At 41.8% G+C, this 19,810-nt stretch overlaps 1 protein-coding gene across 3 annotated transcripts; it reads left to right on the forward strand.

Annotated features, from left to right (window-relative positions):
* Positions 1-41: 41 nt before the first annotated feature.
* Positions 42-15,210, forward strand: KLHL22 (kelch like family member 22). Of its 3 annotated transcripts, none has more exons than XM_065738970.1 (7): positions 42-253; positions 7,262-7,514; positions 8,161-8,326; positions 9,334-10,052; positions 10,998-11,190; positions 12,768-13,001; positions 14,009-15,210. In XM_065738970.1, the coding sequence occupies exons 2-7, from the start codon at positions 7,288-7,290 to the stop codon at positions 14,384-14,386; spliced, it is 1,917 nt and encodes a 638-aa protein (XP_065595042.1). In that variant the 5' UTR covers positions 42-253; positions 7,262-7,287; the 3' UTR covers positions 14,387-15,210. The 3 variants fall into 3 exon arrangements, with proteins under 3 accessions (XP_065595042.1, XP_065595040.1, XP_065595041.1); XM_065738968.1 differs by having other exon boundaries at positions 43-253; positions 7,245-7,514; XM_065738969.1 differs by lacking the exon at positions 42-253 and adding an exon at positions 5,675-6,165 and having other exon boundaries at positions 7,245-7,514.
* The last annotated feature ends 4,600 nt before the right edge of the window (positions 15,211-19,810 follow it).

A 19,810-nucleotide genomic window follows, 5' to 3' on the forward strand; every position in this document is an offset into this window, starting at 1 on the left:
TCCACGCAACCTCCCTGCGGGCACAGCCCGGCCGGTCCCGGCCACGCACAGCCGCACTGCGCAGGCGGCGGTCCCGAGTGCCGCTGCCCGGGGTCGCCTCCTCGCCGCCAGGTGCCCGGGTCCCGCACGCCACGCCCGCCTCCAGCCGCCGTCCGTCCCTCCCCCGGCGGGCGGGCGCGTCAGGCGGGGGCGCCGAGGTTCCGGGGCGCATGAAGGCGGAAGCCGCAGGCGGAGGCCGCCGGCGCCGCTCTCGGTAGGTGGACGGGCGGCGGGGGAGGGGCTGAGCGGAGCGGAGCGGAGCGGAGCTGTCTCTGGAGGAGGGGGCGGGGGGGGCTGTAGGGCCGTCCCGGCTCCGCGGAGTACGTGGGGTGAGCGAGCCGGGGTGGTGGGGGGCCGGGGCCCGAAGGCGGTGTCGGCAGGGAAAGGGAAAGCAAAAGCAGAACTGTGCTTGAACGTCCTTCACCCCGCGGCCACACGCCTGGGGCAGAATCCAGGCGCTTGGGAGCGGTGTGCGGCTCCAGGCAGCCTCCTCTGCAGAGGAAACTGCGCGCTCTGTTTTCCTGGTGTGCAAACATGTAAGTGACAGAGAGGAATAACAACAGCCGAACAGCGCGGGTCCTCGCAGGAAAGAAACAAACAGACATGGTAAACAGTGCAAATGAATTCCTGTTTAATACAGAAAGCAGAGCTGGAATGTGTTGGATGTGCTCCACCCGGTCACTTAATTGTGTTTGGCACAGAACTAATTACTTCTCTGACGTTTTTTTCTTCCATGTACTTTAGGCAATTAAAAATGCATGATGTGACTGAAGTAGTTCAACAAAGCAGCCTTGCCAACTCGCCAGGCCTCTCAGGCGTCCCAGAACACGAACCATTGGCCAATTGATAAGCTCTCCGTTTCACCATAGTAACTATGCCTGATTCTGTGGAAGGTTTACAGATCTCTGCAGCTGTAGAGCTAAATGTTGAGGACGCCATCCTCGGTCTGGAGAAAGCTGAAGCCCTAATGTAGGCCATGTGGTTTGAGGATGGACAGGTACATGCTGTCCAAACACAGCTGGTTAACGTTCCTTCCTTCCTCCAAACACAACAGAGCTCTGTCCAAACCAGAACATCACTACTGAAAGGCTGGGATGGATGGATGCAGCGAATCTTGTTTCGCAAGGAGGAACAACAGGAAAGTAGATAGAGACAAAGAAATGATGAGGCCACAGGAGAAAGTGTTTTAGCACTGTACCGAACTTGTTTTCCTCACTACAACTTCCCATTAGTAGTATCTGGGCCACGAGCCACCTCCCAGAAATACCCAACAGAAAACTATAGTTCCGTGTATTTGGGCAGGCTGTAAGAGGCCATCAGTGCATGGAAAGGGCAAAAATACAGGTTAGAAAGAAGGTTTTTAGGTTATGCTGCAGTTGGTGGGGAAAAAAATTCTTTTTTAATATTTGTATGTCTAAACATGGATAGATTTCAGGGAAGTTTTGCTGTGTCTATGTTAAATGAGATGTTTTATTCTCAGCGTGTCTGAGAAATGCATTGTTAAAGGCATTGGGGGAAAAAAACCCAAACAAACGTTTGTTTCTGAAAGGAATGAACATCAACATTTGTGAGACAGCAGTGTTTGCTGAAGCTGTTCCCCAGACCACGCCTTGAGGTTTCCTCCCGCACTTCAAGTGTAGCATAGCACTAATGCTGGGAGCTGAAAATGACTCAGAAATCCAGCTCAGGGGGATGTGCTAAAGAAGATGGCGTAGCTAGACCTAGCAAAAACCTGACTGATCACTGAGCGCTCAGAACTAAAACTCCAATGCCGTGTGGTACCAGGTGCCACTGCTTCTTTTTGTGAGGACCTCAGACCAAAGGAATTGTTGGGTTATTTCCCCTACTTGTAGAAGGTTCTGTAAATTAAAAGGCACGTCAGGAAGATGTGTAATTTTTTGCACAGTGGTGACTGCACAGAGGGATCATTCTGAAAGAAGCACAAAGCTTGATTTTCTTTTAGCCCTCCTCTGTTTCGATTTTCTTCAAAAACCATGGAGCTAACTTAACTGTGCCTACACAAAATGGTATACTCGCATATCTTACACAGCAAACAAACTCAGGAGTGCCCATTACGAATCATGGTATAGTTGGTAAATCATTCCAGTATTTGCACTCCAGTTATGCTGAACAATAGTTTTGCTTTTCAGTTTACATTGTTTGTGGCATTACATCTGTTTTCTCAGCTATTCTGGCAGGCACCCAGCTGCCTCCCCACTCTGCATGCTCTCTGACTAGTTGATTTATTTGTTTGCATACCCTCTGCCCTGTTGAATTCTGGTACCTCGCCAGGTTCTGCCTATTCACATTTGCAACCCCTCAGAGTCAGCATAACTAGCACTTTGTTCTAGTCTTGTATCTTGCTGTCTCATATCAGACTGTCAGCTGAAGCCTGGCTTACATCCTAATTCTTCCTACTCCTTTGGGAGAGATGGAGGTGTAGGAAGCCTTAGGGCATGGATATTATGTTTCTTTCAATGTGCAGGGTGAGGATGAGAGGGCAAGTGTCATAAACTGAAGGAGAGGAATTCAGACAGGATAAAAAAGAAAACAAGTCTGGTGGTCAAGCATGCAGATTTCTTCCCAAGGTTCTTTCCAGCCTGAATTATTCCACAATTCTAAGAAAGCACTGGACCCCTACCAGGCTTGAACCACCTGTCCATATGGCTGCAAGCTAAACAGGATTAGGATACCCGACACCAGCAAGTTCTAGTTTATTTTGGGCACAGCTGATGCTGAAGAAAATATCATGTTCTGCGTAAGTTACCTCCTCATACAGAGATGTAACCGACAGCCAGAAGCTCTTTGATACAAAAATGTCTGAGTTTCCATAGAAACTAACTTGGATACTCCCCCTCCTGTAACCAAGTTGTCAGAACAACGCACCACCCACAGCACATGCTAGTAAGCATCTCTGTCTGACTTAGATACCAGTCACAGAATCCAGGCCTCTGTTGTACCATGCAATACCAATAACAGATTTCAACACTAAATTCTTTACGCTCTGCTTAAAGCACGTGATCAGTGCATAGCGTGTCTTGCCAAAGTGTAAAGGTTGGATATACCTATACTGACATCAGGATGTACCCAGAATATGCCCAGACCCAGCTGCTGGAAGGTGCATCCAGGTACAACACAGATTATTTTGTAGGGAAGCAGGACTTTGTTCTCAGTCTCATGAAGCATATACCTGTAAACCAGATCAATTGCCAGTCCCCAGAATGGTCTTTACTGGAGCAGTACACAAACATCTTGATGTGACAGTTGCTCTGGATTCAAAAATTCAGGTAGGACAGACACTGCATTCTCCTTTACATCACATCTCTTTTAGCATACCTTTAATTTTCCCTTTCCCTGTTTTAAGTAAGCTACCCCATTCCTGTACTCTGTGTTCTTAAACAGATGATTTTTTTCGGTGAGCACAAGAGCAAGCCAGCATACCAGTCTCGCCATTTTGCCTTTTGAATGATCAGGCTGCAGTCTATTCCCTCTTCCTGTCCCACTGCCAACCTCCTCAGTCATAGGCTAGGTACCTTTAGTGTAAAGGCAAGTATTGCCATTGATCAGGAAGGGGATTTTGTTAAAACACCAAGCCACAGTTCTTTCATATGTTGATAAACAGTTTCTTCAGTTGAATAATCAAAACCTTATTAAGTTTCTTGTATTTTTTTCCACACAAGTGTTTAGCAGAAGCATGCTGTGGTAATGAGAATTGAATACAAGATGATCACAGAGCTATCAGCATGCCTTTAAAATACTTCCAGTACTCCCATACCTTGTTTCAAGAGACCACTAATAATACCTGAACTGTGAGCATAGTATAGGAAACGCTGATTTCCTTCAGATGCTTCCTCTGTCTCTATGGTTGCAAGGCACCGTTGCTTTCTCCTGGTTTCTAACTGGAATCCAGGCACAAACATAGAAAATTTCAGTCTACTGAATAAGATCAGTCATGCCGTGCTAGATAGCTCTGAAGGTTTTCAGTTTAGTTTTTTTGGGAGTGATTTCATCTCCTTGATGTAAAGTGACCGAACAGTACCTCTTCCTACATTATGCTATAGAAGTGCACATGCAATTACTGACCTCACATATCTCTTTACACTTCATGTACTAGATATTCAGTTGTAATGCCCCAGTATCAATCAGTCCACTAACCCATGCCTTTTGAAAGGTGAATGCAAACCAACCTATCTGTAGAACCTTGTGCAGTCACCTAAAATCCATAGCCTGATTTTATCCAGTTTTTAAGTGCTTAGAAAGAGTTAGAACAAGGACTTGCCTTCCCTTGTTTCTGAAGACAGAATTCCACAGCATGTGAGAAGATGCTTTTTGTTTTTGCTGCTGTTAAAGAGTTCATCTCTTCCACCTTAAGGTCAGTCTTGCAATTCTCAGCCTTCAAATCTCACAATTAACAGCTGCCCAACACTAATAAACTCACAAGAGGAAAAATAAAGAAAAAATAGTAGATTTCTAGGAACGTTACTCAGTTGTGGACCAATTTTCTAAGTAAGAGAAATGGAACAGAAATGCCACAGGAACATTCTACTGTCAAGAAGCTGATGCTACAGAGGCCCACAACAGAAGAGACTCAGCTGTGTGGTTCAAGGGATTGTGACGGCAGGCAACTGAGCAAAACGCAGATTTGAGATGGGGTTAGATAATGTAGTTACAATAAAGTCCCTTGTCATTTTTAAGTTTGGCAGACACTTAAAAGGGATAAGAATTCCTAGATATATTAGCAGTGATTCCCTGCATCCAGCTGGTACACTGCACATGAAATAGCACACTTCTACTGTTTGGGCTGTCAGATTTTAGGTTGTAACAAAGGCATAAAATGCACCAGAGAAAAACTGCAGTTAGAGCACACAGTCTGTAAAGCAAGACACTCTTGTACTAACACTGATAGCCCTCCATAGCAACTTTGTAGTCTATATTTAACACAATGGAGACATTTGTAAAATTATCAGCTAACCAAGAACACTTAATTCAGAAAATCAGGATATCAGACCAATTTTTCCCCACACTCACTCAAGCAACCACTTTCCACAACTGTACCCACCCAAACCCAGCTGCTTATTGTACAGCTATTATGAAGCTGAAGGCACTCCATATATCAGCTAAGTGATTCCTTCTGGTCATCTCCCACTCACTGTTCAATGGCAAGTAGTCAACAGCTCATGAAAACTTCTTTTATATACATATATATATAATTAAGCTACTTCTACAATACATGCTTTGCAAATGTTTGTTGTGCAGATGCAATGTCCAATGTAGTTGTGACACATCTCACTTTTTTCCTCCTCCAGCCTCATTTCCACCTGCACTAATGCTAAGGCTGCATGCTGTTTTCTCTACCTGACAGAAGTCTTAGAATTCAGAAAACAGCTCATTTATTACATGTAATTCTGCTTTTTGTTGCAATTATTTCACTTTTCAGAGGGTTAATGTGATACACCTTCCGCATTTGTTGAAAAGGTACATTTTTTTGGAGCACTAACCACATTAGAACACACCGATTCTGTGGTTTGAGTTTGTTCCTCATTTGGATAATATCTCAGCCTGGTTTGTTTTTGCTGCATTTACTCTTAGTGAATTTCTAGACACCTAGTAACACTCTCTCCTTCACTTGTCTTTCTTACAATATTATCTACCTTGCCTCAATCTATCACTTGTATCTCCCAGGAGCAAATAAAATGATGCAGTAATGTTTTGTCTGCTTCAAAGGCAGTCATCTCATTTCCAGGAAAAATGTCTACCTGTCATGAAAAAGAATCCATTATTCATCTCCTCAGCTGATGATGGATAGCTTCCCTGTATAATCAACCTGAATGTGCTTCCTAGAAGGTAGTCTCATCAGAGCTCTTCTTCTGAGCTCGATGCCCTGGTTTTGCTGGCAAAGAGCAGACAACCATTAATATACATTTGCAATTTTTTTCCACCCCACCCAGCAAGCAATGCCACCTAGCTTCCTTTTGTTTTGGACAGCATAAGGTAACTTCCTGCAGGCAGTGCAATGACTGTTGTCATATTTCTTAGTGCAATCCAGACAGCTTCTCCCTCACTGACCATGCACAGAATACTCCGCAGTACTTTGGGAGATTTCTAATGTGGCATTCACTGTTTATGGTGGGTACAGTTAAACAGCAGTTTCATCTCATCATTGTTTGTTTGGATTTGTTCCGCTTTTGCTTTTCTGACTGCTGATAACCCCTTGTGACTGTCCCTCATGCCACTAAGCCATTTCCCAGAACCACTGGAGGACAGGCTGTGCCTTAAGTGGCCATGTCAGTTAAGGTATTTCCTTTTGCTAATGTGTTTGTATTTGAGTGTCTGCTCTGACAACTAGACATAGTCTGTCAGATCTAACTGCTACAGCTTCTCATGTGCTTCAGAGACGATGGAAAGGGTAAATTACAGGATGCCAAGAGAGGAATCATGAGATTCTGAGAGCTTAACTACAGGCATGGAACAGTGACTTCCAGCTAGCTCTTTGTAGGCACTTCCCCATATGCTGTAAGGATCATCCTACAGTGTCAACTGCAGCAGTACAAAGAGGTATAGGATAGCCCTCTACAGTGCCTACACCAAAGGAAACATCCTCTCTGCAGAGACCCACACTGAAGTCAAAAGGTACATGCTAGCTTGAAGTTGGCACAGTAAAGAAACTCAGTGCAAAAGCTGTAGTTTCAGATGGTATTGTATGGAATGGAAACGTGCTCAGCAAAGGAAAATAAAGCAAAAGCAGGAGAGATTAAAGCTTTCAGATTCTGTGGTAAAATATCAAGAAAAACACCGAACATGCAGTGTACATTACAACAAAGTCATCTGGGGATATTAGGCAATGTGGAATTTGGCAAAACATTGTGATAGATTTGCTATTTGTTCTAAATGTCATAGAAATGCAAAGGAAGCAGGAGGTTCTGGCAGTAGATTGGGAAGTGATATATCCCCACATGCAACATACTTTTGGACTGGAAAACCAGGAGTCAAAAATTGTTTGTAATGCCATGTTCTGCCAGTTTGATATGCTGATGTATACCTGTCTATTTTCAGTATCATTCGGGATAATTTCTCTGGGGTAGAATTGTTTTTGATGGTTCTCCATTGACTGAAGAGTTGGTTTGATTTATTTACTGTGATAGATGAGTCAGAGGACCATTTGTAAGCCAAAGACACAAACCTTTGCTGATTCTGTTGTCTCACAGATTTCATTCTGCTACAGCTTTTGGCTGAGCATTTCTGCCTGGGATGGCGGAGGATCAGGAGCTGACTCAGCCACACAAAGCTCAACTCGAGTCCCCCCTTCAGCAGCGCACCAGCAACACGTACCGCAGTGCAGAGCACTCTCAGGCTTTGCTCAGTGGCTTGGTATCTCTCCGAGACAGCAGCATCCTCTTTGATGTAGTTCTGGTAGTGGAAGAGAAACCTATTGAGGCTCATCGGATACTGCTAGCTGCATCTTGTGACTACTTCAGGTACATTTTCAGTACAGCTGTAACAAGCATGTGTATGAGTGTAACACAAAATTGCAACTTCCAAATCTTCTGTTAGCACACTCAGCACGCTGCTTCCACGAGTAAAATTAGACCCTTAAGGAAGAGCTGAATGGAGTTCAGAATGCTACATATGGCTTTACTCATCTCTCTGTTATATGTCTGTAGAAATATAAGCTCCTGTTAGTTCACAGTGAGCTTTCCTCCACTAAATCCACAGCCTTGGAGGTACGTAAAGGGGAGAAGCTAACTTGCTTTATTTTTGTAAGGCACTTCAGACAAATCTGGAAGAACAACTGCTCTAGTTTAAAAATCTCAAGTTCCTTTTTTTCTCTTCCCCCATCCCTAGAGTATCTGCCTTTACCCACTGACATCCATATGTACTGGGTCTGTATTTAAATCCTTCCTTACACATTTCAGGTGGTCCCCGCTGTTTTCCCGCAGAGTGAGAGGTATAACTTTCTTAGGTTCTGGAAGTCTGTACTTTTTGTATCATTGGCTTAGAAAAGAGCTAATCCCAAAGAGGTTTCTGACTGGGATTTATCCTTTTAAATACTTTGTGGTCTCAGGACAGCGTAAGATAAGCAAACTGAATATAGTTACAATGCAAATCTGTTTTTTCTTGCAGAGGAATGTTTGCAGGAGGACTGAGAGAGATGGAACAAGAGGAAGTTCACATTCATGGCATCTCCTACAATGCAATGTGTAAAATCTTGAATTTCATTTATACTTCTGAGCTGGAACTCAGTGTGAACAGTGTACAGGAAACCTTATCTGCAGCCTGTCAGCTTCAGGTGAGGTGCTGGGACGTATGAGGAAAAAAAAGTGAGAAACAAAAGCAAGAATGAAAGAAACAGAAAACATGGCTGGAGGGCTAAGGAGTGAAACGGAATGATTCCAATGAGAAGAATTTCTTTAGGATGCAGTAACCAATGGAAGGGCTGAAACAATGAATGAGTGCTTGCATGTCTGATCTGTGCTAGTGGTTTCATCACTTACAGACCATATTGTCTAGAAGACTAGTTTATGTTGCACTCACATTCACTGAGCAGCATATGAAAGCTTCCCTTGAATAGAATGCTGCTGGCCTATGGTAAAGGACAGGGTGTGCTGCTCAGAAACTATTGTGCTGCTTAAACCTGCCAAGATCTAGCCCAGATTGAGTCTACAGGCACATAACCTTACCTGACCTCATCACTACCACCATGATTTCTGCACAAAGTGCAGAAAAGCCCTTTAAGACAATTTTTTTCTCTAATTTTCCCTGCAGCTGTACAGGATTTGGTTAAGTTTTCCAGGTGCTTTGGTTGGCTACATGCTCAGCACCAGTTTGTTGGTGGAGGGACTCTTGGTCAGCTGTTACTTTGCCAGTTGTCCTCCTGCTAGTACAACTTCATGTAATACTCAGAAGACAATGCTGAATACCGATTTTCTTTTAAAATGGCTTTCCATGCTCTTGAGTGATGGGGATATTTTTGTTATAGTTACAATGTGTGATACACTGTGTCTGTAGTGCTCTGAGAGACCAACTGAAGGAGTGGTTGTTGCCATTGATCCTGCATGTGAAGCAAAACTCAAGAGTCTTGCAGTATAGTGTGGCTAGAAGATCTGTGTTATATTCATCAAGCATCCGTATTGAGTTGTCATTTTTCTCTGGAGAATGGTGAACAACGGTGACCAGACTCTGTGAGAAGAGCAGTTTTCTTGTCAACAGCTTTATTAGTTTTTGGATGTTTCCTGTTCTATGCTTCTGTCATCTGTATCTTGAATGTCTGAAATAAAAGATCTCTCTCTCTTGCAGATACCAGAAGTCATAAAGTTCTGTTGTGATTTTCTAATGTCCTGGGTAGATGAAGAGAACATCCTTGATGTCTACAAACTAGCTGACCATTACGACTTGAGACATTTGAGCGATCAGCTGGACTCCTACATTCTGAAGAACTTTGCAGCTTTCTCAAGGACACAAGCGTACCGACAGCTACCCTTGCAGAAGGTCTACTCCCTTCTCAGTAGCAACCGTTTGGAGGTTAACTATGAATTTGAAGTTTATGATGGTGCACTTTTTTATCATTATTCTCCAGAGCAACTGGAGACAGATCAGGTCTCCCTGATGGAGCCCCTTAAGCTACTTGAGACAGTTCGTTTTCCTCTGATGGAACCCCAGATCCTGCAAAGGCTTCATGACAAATTAAGTCCATGTCCTTTAAAAGATACAGTCGCAGATGCACTAATGTACCACAAGAATGAATGTCTTCAGCCAATGCTCCAGAGCTCCCAGACACAGCTGAGATCAGAGTTCCAGTGTGTAGTGGGATTTGGAGGGATGCATTCTACTCCATCCATTGTTCTCAGTGATCAAGCCAAGTATCTGAACCCCCTGTTGGGAGAGTGGAGGCACTTTACAGCTGCACTAGCCCCCAGAATGTCCAACCAGGGGATTGCTGTTCTCAATAATTTTGTATATTTAATTGGCGGAGACAACAATGTAAGTGGTTTTCGAGCAGAGTCAAGGTGTTGGAGGTAAGATAAGGATAATCCTGCTACTATTCTAATTTCCACCCTGTTGCCCACCTCTGAGTCAGTAAGCCTTTAGCACAGTCTGTATGCTTGCTGGCAAAAAAGATAGGAGCCTCTCACTGGAAGAAATCATAATAAATAAGGAAATTAGCATCATAGCAACAGGAAGCTTCCAGCAATCCTTACAGAACAAAGCCAAGCCTGACTGGGTAGAAACAGCTGCTTATTCAGGAGTATTACATGTGCAGTATTCTCTTCTTTGTCTGAGGGAGTGAAGTATTAAAAGTGTGGGAAATGGTAATGAACTAGAATTCTCAGGAATCCTAGACTGTCTAGATGCTCTTGAAATGAGATTTTCTGAAATTCCTCAGTGTGTAGTTCTCATCCCAGTATGAAGGGATTTAGCTCCCAGAAAGGATTTTTAAAGAAAACGCTGTTATTAGTTGATTATTGAGAAAATGCATGCACAGTAGCAACATTCCAGGGTTGTCTTAAGTTCTGTGCCAAGAAAAATGTACAGGAGAAAGGAACAGTTTTAGATCTTGATGCCCATTACATTGCAACAACAGATACTAACTCTTTTGTTTTTATGATGTAATCTCTTGATGTCTTGAAGATCCAGATTCAGTCCATGCTATTATTAGAATCTTTTACATTGTAGTACGGCAAGTGGAGATTTTGATACATAATCTGAAGGCATGTGTAAGTCAAGGGAAAACCTAGGCTTTTATAGCATGATTCTGTCAGCTAAAATACATCTTCTAAAAACAGACTAAAAGAACTTCACTAATAATAAAATGCTGACAAGGCCACATCTCGCTCCACTTACAGCTGAGCTTAATTTCGACCAAAGACAGTACAGCAACCCCACGTGTGGAGATGTCTTGTATTCCAGCAATGATTCTGTTGATATATGAATCACTTTCTTTGATCCCATTCTTTTACAAGGTATGACCCACGACACAACAAATGGTTCCAGATCCAGTCCCTACAGCAAGAGCATGCTGACCTCAGTGTTTGTGTCGTGGACAATTATATATATGCCGTCGCAGGCCGAGATTACCATGAAGACCTGAGAGAAGTGGAGAGGTATGACCCTAAAAGCAACACTTGGGAATATGTGACACCTCTGAAGAAGGAGGTAAGGAGTGCATTAGCCACACACACTGATACAGTTCCCCAGTTCATAATTTCATCTTTTTAGGTGCTCTTCTCATGCCTAGCTTTCATTTTACTGATACTCACATGGAAAGCAGGAGCTTCAGTATTTGAGATAAATGTACCAATCAAGAATAATAACATTAATTTTGAGGTTTAATGATTCTTTTTCTTGTTTTTTTCCTGTCTTCCCCTGCACCTCTGTTGTATTAATCATTAAAACCATTTCAAATTGAACATATAACTCAGGGAACTTGCCGTTCCTCCTGGGGCAGGTAAACCATGAGTAGTACAAGCTTCTCATCTACAGTCCTGATAGCGTGCTTCATTCCCAATCAGAAGAAACCATCAGATACTAGGAAGTTACCATAGGATCAAGGACGTTAAAGATCATCTAGTTCCAACGCTCCCTGCCACAGGCAGGATTGCCAGCCACTAAATCAGGCACTAGATCAGATACTACCATCAGATGCCCAGGGTCTTATCCAGCCTGGCCTTGAACAGCCCCAAAGATGGGGCATCCACAGCTTTTCTGGGCAACCTGTCCCAGCACCTCACCACCCTCTGAGTGAGGGTACAGCAGTTTCTACATACTACTTAGTTCACAGACACATCTGAGATTATGTAACAAGATCTGGTAGTTATAGCTAATGTGATGCAGAATTACGTCTCAGCTCAAGTGAGACCATTATTCATCTGAAATATGAATGAGCAGCTGTCTTTTGTTATTGGTACCATTTATCCTAAAACAGCAATTGCAGTTGTAATCCCAGGAATCAGGAAATGGTGTAGTAACATAGGAATTGGGGTTAGGAATGGACAAGTTTGTTCTGAGTTCTAATACAACTAGTAACAGGCAGAATTCCCATTTTCAGGTTGCAAAGGAGGAAAGTAAACACAACCATCTGACAAATCTTGGTTAGGGGAGAAAACTGAAATCCTAAGTAATCTTTCGAGAAACTATGCTGGTTTTCACTATGTTTTTTTTTTTAAATGCTTTGGAGCAAGCAACCAGCACACTTGTCATTCCATACTGCTTCTCAATTGAGAACCTCAGGACACCTTAAAAACATAAGTACTATTACCATTTTATAGAAGGGATACAGAGGCAGAAGATAAAGAGCTTGCATGAGGTCATAAATAAAAAATCTGTGTCAGTGCTGAGAATATAAAGATTCAATTGAGTACTACTACGTGGGATATGTGGCATTCCTGAAAACATTGCTTGTATAATAATCTGCAACAGAAAGACTTCCAAGTAGACAAGGGAGTAAAGTAACTATATGGATGCCTTTCTAATTAAGAAATAGTGAAGAATGACAACCCACTGCAATTCTGGAAGTTTTTGAAATTCTAGGGTAATTAATTTAGAAATTCACACTTTCAACATAATTATCTCAAAAGGAGTTGTCTATAAGAAAATAGAAAATCCTTCCAAATGTTAATGTCTGCGTAATTCGTGAAAAATGTCAGTTGTTTAATGTCTGTTCTATACTTTGAAGCTGGGAGAAATACATAAATACAGACCTCAACCTCTTGCTTTCCCACGTGGTGATGCAGGTATATGCACATGCTGGAGCAGCACTGGATGGGAAGATGTATATTACCTGCGGGAGGAGAGGAGAAGATTATTTGAAGGAGCTGCAATGTTATGATCCAAAGACTGACCGCTGGGAAGTTCTAGCAGATGGTCCAGAGAGACGTGCTTGGCATGGCATGGCTGCACTGCTGGGAAAGCTCTATGTAATTGGAGGAAGCAACAATGATTCTGGCTACAGAAGGGATGTTCACCAGGTAAGCATATCATACCTAAGTCTTGGAAGAGTCCATTTCTTACAGATGCTTGCACACTGATGTAATGTCTTCCTCCTAAATACACAAGTAAAACTGTCTGCCAAGCAGCAGCACAGGCTCTCTTCTACATAACTGCAGAACTTGCCATATGTACTTACTGTGTCTTGAATGCATTAGCTAAGCATTAAAGCTGCAGCATGTGAGATTCATGTAAATTTTAAAACATCTTTGGTGGATAACATTCATTGGCATGCACATAGCCCATAAGTAGCACAACAGCTGAGTTTCCTTCTTGCCTTCTCATGTGCATTTTTTACTAAGTCAGGAACTTTGGAATTAGCAACGTACAGTTCAGGACAGAATTTGTTAAGGATATGTTGGAAAGTGCAATTAATGGATTGGATGGCAATTGTATAAAGCAATAAAATATACAGTAAGTGATGGGCAGTGATGACTGGAGAATTTTCTTGTGTCTTATTCCAACTTCTAAGAAATGAAAAAAAGACAAAGTAATCACTTATAAGGCCAATGAAGATAGCAAAATTGAAGCTAGTGAAAAATATTTCTGAGTTATAAGAAGATCCTTACAAACGGAGTTAGTGAAGTGGGTACCCACTGGAATCTGGAACCTTCCAGCATGTGGTGCTGAGACAGTTCAGCAGATTTGTCGTGTTTGTATGATACAGCACATTTTTTCCTAATGCAAACAGGCACACTGTCTGAGCTTGTATTAACATCTAAGACTTCAGTGTGTATTTTTTGGAATGACATACAGCTGTTAGCACAACAGCTGGGTCAGATGTTGTGATTCAGTTATATGGCAAATATGCACACAGTTTTCCACTGAGCACTGTACTTCTACTGCATGGGGATACATGCTCTCCACTGTCAATACCCCACCCTGACTGATGGTATTGTGTGGCTACATAAGTGGTTTGCCACACAGCCAGGCTCTGTCACTAAGATCCAAGTTCGGTTTTGGCTAATCTGTTTCTTACTTTTTACAGGTTGCCTGCTACAGGCCAAGCACTGATCAGTGGACAAATGTATGTCCACTTCCTGCAGGACATGGAGAGCCAGGTATTGCTGTCTTAGACAACAGGATCTATGTCCTGGGAGGCAGGTCCCACAACAGAGGAATCCGCATGGACTATGTCCACATTTACGATGCAGAGAGAGACTGTTGGGAGGATGGACCCCAGCTGGAGGATGACATTTCTGGGATGGCTGCCTGCGTCCTCACCTTGCCCAGGGCTATCTTAATGGAAACAGAGAAGTGGTTCTCAGAATGGCATGCAGACCGCATGAAGTATCACCTTGACCTTCCATCAGAAGTTATGAGCGTATCAGACTGGGAGGAATTTGACAATTCAAGTGAAGATTAAAAAATGTAGTATTTATTTTTTGCCAGTAGTTGAGGAAATTAAGTCTTGAAATCAAAAAAAAAAAAAAAACCACGAAGATTTTATATGTCTTTCTTATATACATAAATATGTATTTAAAAGTTTGAAAAAATAAGTGTTCTGCACAAAATTGACATTTGCTGTCATTATCTGCTCATCTGCAAGTGTTTTGCACAAAATGCCACTACCACTCAGTATCTGCTCACCTGTCAGAAAGCAGAATTTTAACGTAACCACTGAACTGCCATTTCCCCCCAGATAAAGTAGAGAGGTTTTTTTCCTCTGAAGGAGACTTCTCTTAACATTCATCATGGACAGAAAAAAAAAAAAGGCACAGAAAGCTCAGCTTGACTAGCTCCTTTCCTTCCAGCTTTTAGTGTGAAATAGCTTTTTGAGTTTTGGGAGATTTTTGAGTTTTGGGAGATTTATTTTTTCTTCTGATAATCAAACCTTCTAGCAAGCTTAACATAGGAAGGTAAGAACTAGCATCTCCCTCCTGTGCCAGGCATCAGACAGCTTGATCATTTTTAGCCAGACTGAACATACAGAAGCAGGAACAGTAGCAAGAAGACAGAACCTTCATCTCATCTGGGCATGCAGCCATCCTCATAACTGGGCTAGAGTCTGTGAACTGACACCCACTCCTACATTTCTATACTACAGGTGCTGTCAACACAGCGGAAAGAAGATCTCTAGAAAAAGCTCTTTGTACAGAATATGGCAATCTCATCATTTGACTGTCAGACACACTTGTTCAGAAGCATAAATTAATTAATAAATCTTTGTCAGAACTTTTTTTTCTTTTTAACTACTGTCACAGTTTTATTAACCATGATGAGGAATCTAAAAGATGGAAAGTTCAATTAGATCCCATGTTACTATATTAATATCAGAGAAGATATACCAGCTTGTGGGATAGGCCAATTTTTTATTCACTCTTCTAATATACACTTTACAAAAAGATAGAGAACAGAACTGGGTTTGCCTCAGCTGAAGAAAGTAAGTAATAAGCAGCTAGCAAGCAGTAGCAAAGATGCCACTCATCCAAGACCTTGTGGTAGCTGAACTAATGACAGGAAAATAACAGAATCACCACAGCTCAAAAAGATAAAGCAGAGAAAAGCCTTCATTAAGGAGACCTAAACGATTCACTTCTGACTGCCATTTTGCTTGACATTAGTTTATAAGCTGATTTAAAGTCCAAACGATTGTGATGTGTTTATTATGGGATCCTTTCCTCCTGGATGGGCAGGGACTGACTAATCAATACCACAGGAAAATCACGAGTACCAAAAGCATTAAATCTTCCAGCAGTAGTGGGGTTGCAGGAGGAAGGGTGTAACCAAAGTGGTGATCAATGATACAACACCTCTCAGTTATCATCACACGGCAAATAATCATTGGCCTGCTACTTCAGAGGAATGCTCTTTCATCACTTAGGGATATTTAGTTTATGGAGAAAAATGATTTCAAAACAAATTTAATTGACTCCACATCAGTACACTGGGCTTCCGGAAGAAGTTTGGGAGGAGTTGAATCACTTGGGCTGGGGAGTTGGATTTTTTTCTCTTCAGCACTGTCAGTTTTTACCTCAGTGTTGGACCCTTTGCCAATTGGCAAATACAAAGCAGAAGATCTGATATAAACACAGGAAACCCTATACATGAGCATCCTCAGAAAATCCTTTTTGATAATAAACTCTGACTGTACACTGCAATACAAGAGCCTGTGGTGTATTTATCCTACCGAGCTATTTTTAATGTGTAAGAATTCAACGCAGCTCTCACGTGTAAGGACAGATCTATCTGATGTGGACATCACAAAACCATCCCTTCCAGACTGCAAGAGTTGCAGTGGCAATCTGTTGTGCCTGCACACTGACCAAGTGATTCTGGACTCCTAGTGATTCCTGACATGTACTAGATCCAGATGTTCCAACTAAACCCCAGCACCTAGCACACATCTACCTGAGCTGCTTGCAGTGTGTTTCACATTCTAACTAGTTTGTCTTAACAGATCAGTGTTAAGCAGTGTATTTCAAGTGAAAATGATTTTTAGCCCCTCACGATAATTAAAAACGGGATCATTCTTTGTCTGGCTTATTTTCCTTTTCCAATGTATACCACTAGAGGGCATTACTATTTTAAATAACCACACAGCCAGGCTAATTCTTAGATTATGAAGGAGAATGTAACATGTAATTACTAAGCTAAAGAAACACCGTGAGTAAAATTCATGCTTCTATTTTTTTCCAGCCTTTTCCTATCACTCCTTCAGAGTTTGGACAGCGATCTTTAGAAAGTCAGGTGATCAATTTTTCTACTTGATCAGTACATGCAATTCAGTGATGGTGTTATTTACTGAATTCACAGTTGGGTGCTGTGCAAAGCAGCTTTCCTTTAAGGCATTATATACCTTAGGAACGTTGCATTATTTTTTTCTGTCTTTGATTTTATGCTGCCAGCAGCCATCTACATTACACGAACCAATTCTAAGGACAGGTATCCTGTATTCTGATTTGGTAAAAACAAATCTTTGTTTGCTTTCAGACCCCAGATTTCATCTGAGCATAATATGACAGCTACAAGTTACCATATGCACTCAATTGCACACATTTTGTTGTAGTGATAAAAACAAGCACATTTCCTTTAGGACAAACCATCCCAATCATTCAGCAGTGACATGCTCTAGTGCAGCATCCCCCTTTTCAAACCAACACACAGGCTAACGAGAATTAAATTGTTTTGCACAAAAATTGTATCTAAATCATGCAAAGAGCTTTGTTGTTCTTGCTCATTGCAGTTACCCACACAAAGAAATCGCAGGAGATGTTACAGATTGATATGCTGCAGTGTGATCATCATCATCTATTCTCGTATTGAGGCTGATACTTCAGGAACTTCATTAGCCCTCATTAGCACACATAAACTTCGTGTTATCTCAAGGAAAACATGCTCTCATGGGGATTTTAGGCTGACTCTGGTTTTTTATTCTTTTAATTAAAAAATCCTCTAGTCTCCTAGATATGTCAGTCTCGTTCCTTGCAGTAAGAAGCATTCACAGCACAGCACAAGACTTTGCAGACAGATAAATGATGAACTAAGAAAACTTTAGATTATTTCTGGTCTGTAAGACAAGAGACAAACAATTCTTCCAGAACAGAGTGACCACAATATCAAAGCTTTAACAGCCAATACGCTAGGAAGTCCAGAAGAATAACAACTTGATTTCTTGATGATCTATTTTCCTATTTCCTGCCAGGACAGAGGTAAAGCTATAGAGGCATATTTGCTAGATTTGTAATTAGTGGACTTGTATCCTGAAGTATTTTAGGCTTCCTTATTTGCACAAGCGATGGTAATTGCTTCAGGTTTTGTTTCATAAGTGCTTTCACTGCTGTATTTCTTTTCCAGCTGTCTACCCCCAAATCCAACATATCCTTTCTCACTTCCTCTTCATTTCAATTAGGATTGTTAAATTTTGCCTTGGAAGCATACCCAGTGCTTGATTTGAAAGACATAAGGATTCTCATTCTATACCCTTGATGCAAGGTTATTCCTCCTTACACAGGAATCAGCCACATGGACAATTTACTTGGCATTCAGCACTATTGATGGGGGCTTTTGGCAAAAAAAAGAGGAAGAAGCATCTGGACATGAGGTAAGAGGGACAGCAATTACTCGAGGGAATATTCTGCCAACTGAGTTTTTATTTCATTGCAGCTGATGCACTTTAAGGGATCCCTACTTTGTCAGTTGTGCTGCAGCAAATATCTGGCATAAACTTATTCATACGTAATAAAAAGATAGTGGCCTAAACAGCCATAAAAATCCATACATCTCTCCACTCCTCCTAAACAAAACGTAGTCGTAGGGATGTGGCATGTCTGAGATGACTGTTATCTAAGAAGCTGCTGCCCTTCCTTACCTGGTAACAGTAATAGGCTTGAATATGTCACCATTTTCTCTTCATGTAAGTAGAAGATGGTGTGTTTTACTTAGATCTCATTTATGTCATTTATCCTGTTATTGAAACTTAAGGGAGGAATGACTTGAAGGGGGAATGGTGCACATAGTCTGCACAAGCATGAGTAACAGCAAATAATTGTGGCAGTTCCTTCCAAAGTGAAAAGCCTGCTATGCCTCAGTGTCTTTTTGTAGAGGTGGCTGTGCTGGCTCCTCAGCCATCAGTTGAGTCCTGTGCAGTACTGCATTGAAACTGGTTTGTAATCAAGCACTATTTATTCCTGACATGTTTCAACTCTTTAGAGATATTCATACTATTTACATGAAATGGAGGCAGGATAATTACACGTTTGACTTACATTCGATTTTTATCATACTATAAAACTAATTATAATTCAATAAAAATGCAGCATTCATTTTTATTTCCTTTTTATATGCTATGTAATACTGATTCTGCTTCTAACATGTGGCTTTTGTCATTATTTTTTAACCATTATTTGGCTTATTATTTCAAGTACTGTCTTGTAGTTTGGCCACAGCTGCATGGAAAATGATCCAAACGCATTCAAATGACCAAGTTTCATAATCTATTGCAGCTTGCTTACTGTGCTTAAAACTGACTCTCATTGGCAGGTAGAAGTACTTAAACCAGAAAGAATGGATCAAAGGTAGAGCTATGAGGTAAGTCTCCCTAAAAGAAAAAAAAGTCTGCATGGGTGTAAATTTTCAGATGGAACTAATCATCTCTGGCCCTATTGTTTTGCTCATGTTGCTCTGCATGATTAAACAGCTGTTGTTTTCCACCCAGGAGATGGCTGTACTTAACAGCTGGCAAAGTGACACCTGCACATGTATTTAAGGCCTAGTTTAAAATCCTTCTGTATCAGTGACATGAAGAGGTTTTCCTGAATATATATGTATTTTTTTCTAAAACCTAAGGATCTGAGCTTTTGTTATCTGAACTCTGCTCAGCGCTTGCAGAGGTGCAGCCCATATGTTGCAATCTAAACACCTCAGTTGGCACTGGCTGCCAACATAGGAAATAAAGTGAAAAAAACCTGAGCTTTTGGAAAAAACGGATTGTGAAAGGAAGACGGCAAAGCTGGAGCTCGGCTGGGCAGGTTGTGGCTGTCACCTCCAATCTGCTTCTCCATTTGAAACTTTACTTCACCTGCTCCACTTCACACCAACAGCCTCACAAGCAAAACAGAAAAAAAAATGAAATCAACCAAAAATCACAGAGACAGCCTAAAAAACATATCATTTGTGGCACTCCTGGGGTGTTTATTTTGTCACGTCCTTACCTAGGGCAGCCGGGCACGATGATACCACAGCAGCTGCCTCACATGGGCCAGGGCTGGTGCTGCTCCTTCAGCTCACAGCTGCAGCCTGCCCCTAACTCATGCACCCAGTGCTGCCAGGCCTCGCCGAGACCTTTCCT

Source organism: Cyrtonyx montezumae, unplaced genomic scaffold (assembly GCF_038088225.1).
Source record: "Cyrtonyx montezumae isolate F1298 unplaced genomic scaffold, pur_monq_1.0 scaffold_23, whole genome shotgun sequence".
Taxonomy (NCBI): domain Eukaryota; kingdom Metazoa; phylum Chordata; class Aves; order Galliformes; family Odontophoridae; genus Cyrtonyx; species Cyrtonyx montezumae.

Bases quoted from the DNA above. Each gene is read 5' to 3' on its own strand.
- KLHL22 (XM_065738970.1), top strand. From the start codon at position 7,288: ATGGCGGAGGATCAGGAGCTGACTCAGCCACACAAAGCTCAACTCGAG. The intron at 7,515-8,160 runs GTACATTTTCAG...TTTTTCTTGCAG, and splicing joins GCATCTTGTGACTACTTCAG to AGGAATGTTTGCAGGAGGAC. The intron at 11,191-12,767 runs GTAAGGAGTGCA...GTGGTGATGCAG, and splicing joins TGACACCTCTGAAGAAGGAG to GTATATGCACATGCTGGAGC.